At 40.6% G+C, this 12,680-nt stretch overlaps 1 protein-coding gene across 1 annotated transcript in view; it reads right to left on the bottom strand.

Moving 5' to 3' along the window:
* Positions 1 to 12,680, bottom strand: part of veph1 (ventricular zone expressed PH domain-containing 1) — a 108,193-nt gene that overhangs the window by 37,912 nt on the left and 57,601 nt on the right. Inside the window, exons 8-10 of the mRNA XM_034097449.2 lie at positions 4,760 to 4,980; positions 2,527 to 2,730; positions 1,156 to 1,514 (exon numbers count right to left, since the gene is read on the bottom strand). Coding sequence (XP_033953340.1) covers positions 1,156 to 1,514; positions 2,527 to 2,730; positions 4,760 to 4,980 — 784 coding nt within the window. The remainder of the gene's footprint in view (positions 1 to 1,155; positions 1,515 to 2,526; positions 2,731 to 4,759; positions 4,981 to 12,680) is intronic.

Here is a 12,680-nt window from a genome sequence, read left to right on the forward strand (position 1 = left end):
GCTAACGTAGCCAGGCAGAGCGCACTAGGTTTTTTTTCTGAATTAACGACCGAAGAAATCGCTGCATGTCTTCGGATTACATCTCTGGACTTCAGGGGTGTGCTCTAGGTCGTGACCAGCGTAAACTAGAGCTGTGTGGGTTGTCGGATTGCAGATTACAGGATTACAGACTGCCTGCAGATGTATGGAAAAACGACTCTCGAAAGTGGCCTTCGGTCGATCAGCATCTACGTCTATCTTCTGGAAACACCAGGTGAATACCCCACTTGTCACAATAGTATTATCATGCCATTGCATATATGTGGTATTTTAGAGTTGACTAGATATTGATTAAGGCAATAGACTATGATATTCTGCTTGCACCTCGCGTGAAATGGCGGATACCGGAAGTACGGTGTCGCCCTCGGCCCAATACCCGTATGTGTGTGTGAAAGAATAGGTAGCTTACGTAAGCTAGCTTGAAAAGTAGCTAAAGTTAACTAACCAGGTAAATAGCTAATGTTCGTTTTCCAATTAGATTGATAGCTAATGTTTGCTAACAAGCTTGTTAGATAGATAGCAAATGTTGATTTGTTAGCTTGTTAGATAGTGAACGTACGCTAGTTAGCTAGATAGCTGACGTCAGCTAGCTAAAGAGCACACTCACAGGTTAATTGAGATTTGTTTTAATATATTTCATAACTGTGGAGCTCAACAGAAAAAATCCTATGATCACATCTTCTGGGCTGATAACTGGAAACAGAAAGTCGAAGATAGAAAGTTCAATTTAAAAAGGTGTCAGTCCAGAGAGGATAACTCTAAGGACTCTGACTATTATTTGGGTTAAAGGATTACAAATACACCTATCTGAACTTTGGAAGCGATTAAATTAATGATCAGCACATGCAATAGTAAAATAAAGATACTGCTCCAATAGAAATAAATCCCTGCGCGCTGCGGGCTCAACGTGCTGTATAAAGGATGAAGAGAGAGGGGAAGACGAGGCGTATTCTACCACATCATTAATTAAGCCCAGCTCTGACTGTAATCTCCTTCAGGTTCAGCAGGTTACACAAACCTTCCCCCTGCCTCTCTCTGTGGACCACACTTATCTCCACCCTCTACTGCAATAACACAGTCATTAAATCATATCTCAAAGAAATCTGCTTGTGTTACCTTCGATCACACACTGCTCAGGAATGGGGATCTGCTGCAAGATGTCTCTGCAGAACTCGCTGATCGCCTCCATATTGTCTCTTAGATGGATGAAGAGTCTGTCAGTTTCCTCCTCCTCGTTCTCCTTCTTTTTCTCATTGCTTTGACAGTTCTCCACCTCTTTGACATCAGGGATGAGCGTCGAGCTGTCCTCCCTCAGTTTGCTCTCAGCAGGCGGTGCTTCCTGGTTTTCTAAGAGTGAATCCACGTTTGTTTGTGAGAAGATGCAGTCTGCACTCGGCTCCAGGCCCTCGGCGTCCTCTCCGGTGTCGGAGGTGATGGAGCGCGAGCGCACAGCATGCAGGGCCAGGCTCTTTGACCTGAGAGGAAAAAACAGGACATTTAAACTATCAACGACCGCTGCGAGCTGTGACTTTTATACCTAGGCAATTGTACGGTCATTTGACATTACTCTCTTGTTCAGTTACTGTAGTGGGACCACCAATCACTCGCAGAGACGAGCTTCTTTCATTTAACCCTTCACATTCAAACAGAAACTGAATAGGCAGATTCAAAGGATTTATTTCTTTGGAAATGTTATTCTAAATACAATTAAATCAAGTTATTTTGGTAAAACTAGTGAAAAATCTAAATAAAAACTATTTAAAAAAAATATATTAGAGAGGGCCTAGAGGGCACTGACGGTTCGCCACTGATCAACTAAATTAAAAGTCTAAACTAATTTGGTCTGCTTCCTGTTTTTGGTTTTTGACACTATTCAGACGCCAGGCGACATTGTTGTTGACGATAATTTAGTAAACCTAAGAAAACCATATAAAACAGTAAAATGCCTGGATTTCAGTGCATGGCAGGTGTATTGTTTGCATTAGCTTTACTTTGTTAAAGATACTGATCTTTTGTAAACAGTGTGTGCCTTTCTTACATGAGGTAGATTGTAAGGTAGCAACCTTAGCTGGTAGACACTAGTTGAGGTTAGTAGGTACATTTTCAGATACTTTAAATTTAGCATGGCAGGCAAATTACTCACCTACATACAAACCATAGACTAACTGTAATACCTCCCGAACCGTAACCAATTTAAGAATAATAAATAAAATAAATAGGGCAATAATAATTTACAAGTAATTAAATAATAGACATTCTCCAAAGGCTGAATTAAAAAATAAATAAATAATAATATCGTTACATAAATAAAATATAATGAATTGTATACGTTTTATATATTTAGTTTAATTAAGTTTAAAGTAAAAATAAAATTGTAGGCTTGGCCATATTTCCATTTGACCAGGTTACCCAGTGACAGTGATACAAATACTTCCCTTCACTCAAGATATAAGTATATTACGGGCTGAAAGCTACGTATTCACCGACCTGTTGAATCTCATTTCTCGGCGCTCCTCCCTGACGGCCTGGCTCAGGCTGTAGCGTCGCTGCGGGGCGGGAGAGTCCTCCGCCTCCTCCTCTCCCACCTCCTCCCCCATCTTATCCTCAAAGGCCTGGATCTTCAGCTGCAGCCGCTGCTCTGACCCCCGTCCTCCCCCTGCAAGAGAGGCAAAGGGAGACATCTCGTCCAGCCTGTAAAACACACACACAGAGACTATAAGGCGAAGGGTTGCATGTGTTGGGCACGTGAGAACAGACACATTTGGATGGATTTCAGTTGCCTTATTATTCACCTCTCCCCCCCTTTCTCCCCTTCTGGCCCTCTCACGGTGACTGGCTCTATTCCTGGGTCTCTCACCCCATGCGTCCCCCTTTTCCTGGCAAAATCTCACCTCTTTGGCTTTGTTTTTCCCCCTCTCCTTTCTTTCTCTCCTAAATCAACCAAATGATTCCCTCTTGCACGGTGTGTTGCTATTCCCCCCCCCCCTTTATAACTTCATTAAAAACTCCACTTGTTTTCAGAAAGAGGAATTCCAACTGCCTACGTTTGTTGTTTTTCCTCCCTCTTCACCCCCCTGCTCTTTCCCCAATAAACCACCCTGCTTCTCTCGACCCCTCTATCGTTTTTCCAGAAGACCCCAAGCAAAGTCTCTGGAAGCCTCCAATCATGCACATCATGTTCTCGTTTCGGGTAATGCTTCGTGTGTCGTTCCCACACTGCAGCCAGATGAATCCCAGTAAACGTATGAACACACACACACACACACACACACACACACACACACACACACACACACACACACACACACACACACACACACACACACACACACACACACACACACACACACACACACACACACACACACACACACACACACACACACACACACACACACACACACAGATGTTGAGCATGCACACTGCATTTAAAGCACTTTTTATAACTTCCATTTGTTGTAAATATGGCAGTAACATGACCAAAGTCATCGGAGGTCAGACTAGGACATAAGGAAATCCACATTTCTTTAAGTCTTAGTACAAAAAATGGAATACATGTGTTGGCTCAGTATGTGTATCCTCTTGGCTTTGTGCAACTTTCCACTACTCTCTGTGGCATGCTGATAAACACAGCACTTTAGTTTCATATAGGAATCAGTGTTGAAATATATTTTGTTAAACTTGTGTTACTATCATGTTTGATCCAGATTCAATTGTACAGCAGGCGTACTTAGATTTTTGTTTTGAATTCACAAATTCAGCTAATTGAGCGTGCCCAGAAATCCATACATACAACACATTTATTATTTGCTTTCTTGACTTGTAAGAAGAGAAGATGATTACCTCTCTAATGCCTGTAGGTTACATCTGGAGCGACAGCAAGCTTTCTTTATTGAAGCATTTAAAGAGGCCTTTGGGGTTTCCCTTCTCCTGTAGTGTGTTGTATACATGTAGGTTTCTGTGCATGTAAATGGTCTGTAAACACTAAAATACCCCCCCCCCCCCTGCCTGAAACGCCTCCATAGAGTGCCACGTCCTAAAACCCGGAAGCAAGTTAGCATTTGACCACTTCCGGTTCCTTCGACAAAAACCAATGCAATGCAAAATAGCTCGAAATAAGGTCTGTGGTTGACACAAATTGAAGAGACAAAAATGATAAAAGTAGGGTAGACATGTGGATATTATCCGGCTGAACACAACGTGATCTGTCTCTTCAATTTGTGTCAACCGCAGACTTTATTTCGAGCTATTTTCCAAAATCCTATGGAGAAATTGCATTGCTTTTTGTCGAAGGAACCGGAAGGAGTTTACTTCCGGGTTTTAGGACGCGTCACTGTGGCTCTCTATTGGACTCCTTTGTTTACTTCTGGAACATAGTGACATCGCTATGTAACACTTGCATTTCTATTGACTAGTGCTCCAACACATTGCACGTGTTAGGCTAAGGGGCTGGACATGCCTAAGTGGTTGACCAATCACATCAGAGCCGGCCAGCTAACCAATCAGAGCAGACCGGGCTCTGGTTTCAGACAGAGGGTGAAAAGAGGTGCTGCAGCACAGGCAGTATGAGAGAAATAAAGAGCTTTCTGAACATTAAAGCATCTAAACATGTCACAGTAGAGACATAAAATACTAATATGAACCTGAAAATGAGCAGAATATGTCCTCTTTAAGACCTGAGCACTTCTCCCACCACTGCCTGTGAATGTGCGTGACTAACCTGCAGTGCGTGGCCGTGCTCTCCTCCAGTCTCCTCCCCAGCAGGCGAGCTATAGCGGTGAAGGAGTTGCTCATCCTGTAGATGTCTTTCCCGCAGCCGCCCAGTAAACACGGGTAGCGGTCTGTCAGCGCTCTGATCTCCAGCAGCAGTGTGTGGTGAAAGCTGTGGTCCATGCTGCCCAGACAGGACACCAGGTACACCAACGAGCCATGAGCGTGAGCCTGGAGAGAGGAGGCAGCACAGGGAGGAAGATCACATATTCAATGACATTTATTTATATCGACAAATGTCAGAAATTACACATTTTTCACAGGAGACTTTGTACAGTTGAATTAATGACAGGGTAAAAAATATAGCTAAAATACAACATCTAATTTATGCGTAATGTGAATGTTTAAAAAAATAAATTCAACTAAAACAAAATATAATAAAAATAAAAAAGCCCTGGAGGATGGTCAAGGCAATAAAACCAGTACCATAAAACTAAATATAAGACCCAGGAGATTGTTCAATGCAGCCTGAGCCAGCCCTAATAATAAAGCTTTGTTTGTCCACGATTAAAACTATACAAAGATATGAGAACATCTCTAAAGAATAAAAAGGAGTTTTATTTATTGTTTACAAAACATTTGGTTTAGTGTTTATTTCTATTGTTGTGGGTTGCTTCTGAGTGTACTGAAAATGACTACAAACGAGGCAAGCTTTAAAGTATTGTTTCACTACATGTCTTTTCGTGAAAGAGAAATGCATTTTATCTAATTTGCTACACATCATTTTAATTTTCAAGCAGTTTGGGGTGTTTTTGTGAAGTCTTTTCTTTCTAAATCTTGACAAACAATTATAACTACAAACACATGCTCTCTGCAAGCAAATACAGGGAGGCTGTGGCTCAGTGGGCCGAACTTAGTGTGCTGAACTTTGAATCAGGGGGTAGCAAGCTCGAGTCCCACTGCAGTCAGCATGTCGTTGTGTCCTTGAGACACTTCACCCCAAATTGCCCCTGTGGGGATTGCCCACAGTACTGAGTATGTAAGTCGCATTGGATAAAAGCGTCTAACAAGTGACATGTAATGTAAAAAATATGAACTTCTTATATTTCCACATTACTTTCCCATCATTCTTTGTACACACATACAGAACATTTCAACATCCTCAAAACGCTTTTTGTTCTAGGAGTATTCAATATGCTCACCTTCGACACAGAACAATACTTTGCTAGGTCTAACCGACTAATATCTGTGGTATTTCTTAAGGAAGGCGCAAACTTTTCTTTATTATTTCCAACGATTTAAAGGTTTTTCTGTCGAATGCAAAGCTACAGTGCAACAAACTATACTTAAAGCCAAGGTGGGGTAGGTAAGAATGGAGAAAGCAGCTCGAGTGCGCTAGAATTTGAAAGTACGCAGCCAAAATAAATCTGCCCCTTCCTTCAGACTTCCTTACAGAGCCCCTCCTCCAACACACACGAACGCGCACATGACCAATGAGGGCACGAGATAAGTTTGTGCCCAGATGGAAGGCTGACAGGCAGGTAGGCCATCCAGTTACTTTAGCCGGCCGGCTCAGATGATTGGTCGTGCTTTTTACAGCGCCACGACTTCCACAGATGACCTTTTTTTATGTATTTATTGTCAAAGCATTTAATGTATTCATTGCTATCGGGATGTTAAGAGCATTCCATGGAATATAACAAAAAGTGTTTCTGAAGTGAATTACCTACCCCGCCTTTAAGACATAAAAGGAAATACAAAATAAACAAAACAACAACAAAAAACAAGGAATGCACGGTGATAAATGTTTAGGCCTAACAAGTTATGCTTATAATGCATAGTTACATTTATTCAAAATATTATCATACAAACATACTATTTGGGATTCATGTGGGTTAATAACATAGGACAGGAGCAAGCATTACGTTTTTATTTTTTATTTAATTCCAACCTTTGTAATGAACAATGTATTTGTCCACGTTTATAAAGCCCACATAAACAACACCGTAAGAACACATGGGGTGAAGTCTCATAGAAGTCGGCTCCCAGTCTCATTGCAGTCTCTTTGTGTATATGTATATTTGTAAATCAACAGGTAAAGCAGATTAATAATAATAAAAGCAATAATAATTAATAATAATGATAATTATTGCAGATTATAAATAAATCATCAGGGACAAGGGGGTGAGATTAAATAAATTATACTTCTTCTCACTCCTTTTCGAACACTAGATGTGGGACTGTTTATTTTGCTAATGTTGTTGTGTTGTTGTTGTTGTTGTAAATGTCATTTTTTTGTTTTGATTTCTCTTACATGACTATGCACTGCAACATTTGTTTTGTTTTGTGATTATTTATTTTACTGGTTCGAAATTAAATGTATCAATCAATCAATCAAAATCTTTTCCTAAATCCTGATGAATCCTCCTTCACTTCTTTCCTTAACCCCAACACGCTTTTGCCCTAGAGGTAAGGAACAGTGGTTTGGGAAAGACATAGGACTTGATTTCGACCACTGATTGACGAAGGGCCCGAAAGACAGACGGAGAAAACCTGTGCTTACAGAGATCAATCACTGGTATTCATGGGAGAGAAGAATGCAGATACTGCACAGTGTGGGAATGTTTCACAAGCATTCTCAGTAGGGTGCTATTTGTACACTAACAAACTACTAGAAAAAGTAAAACCGTAGCAAAATGCTTATAGGTATTTAGGAGTTTGTTAACCTGCAGTTCAAAATGCTTTTCTGGGATTTGCAATACTTCTGCACACAGTTAAAGGTGGGGTAGGTAATTCACCTCAGAAACACTTTTAGTTATATTCCATGGAATGCTCTTAACATCCCGATAGCAATGAATACATGAAATGCTTTGACAATAAATACATAAAAAAAAGTCATCTGTGGAAGCCGTGGCGCTGTAAAAAGCACAACCAATCATTTTAGTCAAACTTATCTCGTGCCCTCATTGGTCATGTGCGCGTTCGTGTGTGTTGGAGGAGGGAAGGAAGTCTGGAGGAAGGGGCAGAGTTTTTCCGGTTACGTGCTTTCAAATTCTAGCGCACTCGAGCTGGTTTCTCCATTCTTACATACCCTACCTTTAATGCTTTGATTGTGTTTTCAAGGAATCGTTTCTATACTTCCAAACATTACAACATCAGCACAAATGGCAAGATTTAGTGTTTAAAAGTGAGACAGTTCACAGAAATGCTAATGAAAGCCAGCTTGGTCAAATGAAGCCTTAATCATCACACTCACACTATTTAATTATCTGGAAAAAGCACTTGGCTAACATTTGACGTCCTAAACACGTAACTGTTTTTTTCTTGCACAATAACAGGAAGTTTAAAAGAACCAAGAACTGTTGTTTTTAATAATGACGTTTAATGTCCAAATAATTATCGTTGAGTTAAAGATATTCCAAGAAAGTGCCAAATCTGACAGGATGGATACGGATCTGCAAAGATGAATCAGTTATGTCAGTCTCATGTGTACACAAAGACACACTTTGGCCCGTTCACTTCCATCACTTCATTATCATTACTGCATCGACACAGGAAGCCAATCTTTTCTGGCGGTAGAGATATTTGTTAAAACACTTTCCTTAATCGATGCATGATACTGAGTTTTTTTAAGAGTTAAAAATAAAATAAAACACAGCAACGGTCCAGAATGAGGCCAAATCACCAATCTGCTTCCGTTGGAGCTGCAGTCTGGCACACTGACAATCCCCATGGAGATACTGCTGTGTGTTTCGTTCGGGTAAATGATTGCTCCCTTGATATTTCTCTATCTGAACGGAGTAACTTAAGATCTGGAGCAAAGTGCTGTACATCGAAAGTGATATTCCCGTAGTACAACAACATCAAACTTTCCTTATCAAAACTAAATGTTGAATATGACTTGAGTACTTTAATACCACATGGCAATAAGAAAGAGTCATTAGATTTGGTTAATGACTGACTGAAGGGTTACTTTTACCAGTTAAAACATGTAATGAGGAACCTAATTGAAAGTGAAAACCATAAAGCAGATTCAGTTTACAAAGAAAAAATACAATCTGATCCTTTTACAACACACACTATATCAGGGGTGTCAAACTCAAGGCCCGGGGGCTTCATTTGATGTGGCCCCACAAGAGCTTGCAAAGAATATAATATGTTTGTTATACGGTTACATGCCAATTTAGAGAAGCACGTTGCCCATAAACTACATGTCCCACAATGCATCTCAAATGTGACTTTTTTTCTCAGAATGCGAAAAATGTTCTTCAAAATATGCCTTTTTTCTTAGAATTTGCCTTTTTCTCCGAATCTGACTTACTTTTCAAAATGTCACTTATTTTATTTATTTTTGGCTTTTCTTTTTAAAACTATTTTCTGACATTCTCACTGAAGAGACTTGCAATTATTGGCCCTATACTTCTGCTTTCAGACGTAGTTAATTGTGAAGTTATTACCCTATCCGATAATCATCCAATGCAGAGGCAATAATGTAATATAATACATTATTTTATATATATTAAATATTTATATATGTATTTGTATATAGTCTTATATATAAAACCGACCCTTTGAGTGCAACCATGATGCTAATGTGGCCCGAGATGAAATTGAGTTTGACACCCCTGCACTATATGCTCTTTTGAGTTTTTTACTAACATCAACAATCCTGCTTGTAATCCACCAATTGTTAGCCATGTAACTTTTTTGTATCCTGATTACGTTATCGCAACATGTAATCTATTACTCCCCAAGCCTGTTCATAATGTATATTCTACTATTACAACTTCTGTCTCAACAGTAAAATGTTTTACTCAAAGTTACATTGGTGAGTTATACCTTATTTTGTGTTAAAAAGTATTGTTTTTCGATTATGATCGAATATGATCTTGGTCAGCAGCATCTTTTGAAATCCCCTGCATAGACTGAATATCCTGTTCCTCCTCTCTGCCAGTCGTTCCCAAACTTTCTGGCTTGTATTTTCAACCCCTTGCCAAGTCTTACATTTGTATGAGTTATGAGCAGAGAGAGACCTTCTCGACTTGTTATTTTGAAAAGTTTCATACGGCTAAAGAGGTTAAACTAATAATCATGTAGATATATATCTTGGACGCTCTATTCTTTAAAAATAATTATTAAATAAATGATTTGTTACTTAATTTAAAGGCTTTTGACTGCCAACACTTTTCTTTTTTCATTTTCTTCACTGGGGACAGTTCAGCCATCATCAATTCAAGTTTTTTTTTTTTTTTAAATTGACCGGACCTATTTCTGTGGATTGATATAGTATATATATATATGTATATGTGTATAGCATATAGTCCCTTGATCAGAGCGGCCTCCTTAGCAACGGTCTGTGCTCCTTAGTAGCGGTCTGTTAGCAAGTATTACACATTTCTGGAAGGTTCAAATTGACCAATCAGAATAGAGTATTCAACTAAGCCATGTAATAATGAAAAAACAAGACCACCACAAACTACAGCTTTAAAAATTACCATATAATTCAATCGATTTCTGAAACAGTATTAATTCAAAATAAAAAGGAAATCTTATGATCTTGTACTTTGTTTAACTTTTTGATATATGCTAATCTAACACAAAATCTAACTCTCTCTTTAGGGGGTAAAGGAAGCCAGAAAGAGTGTTGTGCAATCCTGATGCAATCAAGTTCAAATGTGTGTGTGTGTGCGTGCGCACACGTGCGTGTGTGTGTGTGTGTGTGGCACAAAACAAGAATCCACAGGAGGTTCTCTCCACTGCCATCACCAGGAGGCCTTTGCGGAGGCATTTCCCAGAAAAATCACGGCTTATTTTCCAAATGGTTCCAACGTGAAGAAAGACAGGACACTGAGGCAATGGCATAACCAACTGTGTGTGTGTGCTTGCGTGCGTGCGTGTGTGTGTGTTGGTTGGCAGGTCATTCACCAGGAGTATTGAGGAGAAAAAGTTGCCCCGGAGTAATACAAAAAAACCTGTTATGGTTTCGAGCTCCATTATATGTGTGTTTGTGACAGTCATGCCATGTTTCCCCCTTTTCGTAAATGTTCACATGATTGTCTTTAAACTGCATTGAATGGACCCCGAGGACAAGAGACGTGGGGACCCCTCACTCTGTCCTGCACTGACTGAGTGACTGTGGTGTGTGACTTTGTGAGACCTGTTACACAAGTGGACAGTTAGGTGTTGCTTAATACGTCTGCGCAACAGAAGATGATACAACTATCTCATGTACTATATACTTATTTATAACATGAGTTAGTTGAATAGTCGATTCTTATTGGTCAATTTGGACATTTCAGAGGTTGTTAATTCTCACTCATAGACCGTTGCTAAGGAGAACATACCGTTGCTAAGGAGGATCAAGGGACTATGCTCATTCATATCAATCCGCAGGAAGACGTGCGGTAAATTAAGAACCAGCTGTGGAAACAAACTTTATTTTGTATCCATCACAGAATGCATCCGTCACTCTGCAGCGATCCCACCTCACCTCACCTCGACTAATTAATCTGTAATTAGCAGCTTTTCACAACAGCCAATCACAGCCAGTTAACGGCTGAAAAAACAGCACTTTCTACGTCAAAAGGAGGGACATTAAGGGCAAATGAAAAGCCAACACTGCAGGGCAGCCAAGTGTTACACTCACGGTGTTGGCCAACATGAGGCTCGTGGGACCGATGCAGGCCACGGTCAAGGCAGAGGAGGGCAGTTAAGGTTGTCCCTTCTTGTAATGATCACTAACAAAAGTATCTTTCTTGCTTTTTATGTTTCTTTAAAGTGTGTCATGATTGCACAATAAGGCTCTAACAGTTACTCTTGAACTATTCCTTAAATGTAGATGTTTCTCTCCCCACCAGACCAGCAGCTTGTTATGTTTCTTCTTCTCTATTCCGCTACAGAGAGACAGACATGTCTTGAGGAGTGTGTTTGTTTAGGATGCAGATATCAGACTGCAGATCAAATATCCGGATGTGCCCGGCCTGTCTGGTGGGTCAGTGTGGGTTTTACACTTGGCAGGACAACAGAGAACAAGTCATGTGAGCGTGCAGCCTGTTCCTCCCTCCTCGTTGCAATAATCACTCCTGCCTGTTTCAGAGTGTGTGAATACTTACTGCTAGGCAAACTTAAAGAGCAAAAAAAGCATTCATTCAAAAAGTAAGTATTTCGGAGCCTGTCTCTGTTGCAGCGACAAGACTGGAACAGTTAAAGAGGACTATTCATTTCCAGGTTCATACTTGTATGTTGTGTCTCTACTGGGACATGTCTCCATGCTTTAATGTTCAAAAAGCTCTTTATTTTTCTCACACTGCCTGTGCTGCAGCACCTCTTTTCACCCTCTGTCTGAAACCAGAGCCCATGTCGGTCACCTTAGCCTATCACGTGCAATGTGTTGGAATGGTAGCCAATAGAAGCTCTGGTGTTACAAAGCAAAGAGCTTCCGTGGCCAAAACCAATAGGATTTCTCTATTGGATTTTGGTATATAAGCTCTTTGGCTAGTACATGTTTATAATACTTTCACATTTGGTTCAGCAGGATAATCTCCCCATATTATAACATGACTTCACCTTACCACCGTTAAACTAGTTTATTTTGCCACTTGTTAGCAACCGCAGTTTCAACAACCTATAGAAGCTTCGGACATTCAGTGGACATTACTGATGTATATCAGCTCTGTATATGATGTATATCAGCCCTCAACAACCAGCCCCCCCCTACCTCACAGACCTGCTGCACCACCCCCCCCACGCCCCTTCCTGCTGCCTCCGCTCATCAGAAGCCAACCTCCTATCCATCCCCACCCGCACCAATCACCGGACCTGGGGGGACAGAGCCTTCTCCGTCGCTGCCCCCTCCCTCTGGAACTCACTCCCCCAACCCATCAGAGACTGCACTGACCTCACCACCTTCAACATACTCACCTCTTCAATCT

This window comes from Pseudochaenichthys georgianus, chromosome 13 (assembly GCF_902827115.2).
Source record: "Pseudochaenichthys georgianus chromosome 13, fPseGeo1.2, whole genome shotgun sequence".
NCBI classification, from domain to species: Eukaryota; Metazoa; Chordata; class Actinopteri; order Perciformes; family Channichthyidae; genus Pseudochaenichthys; species Pseudochaenichthys georgianus.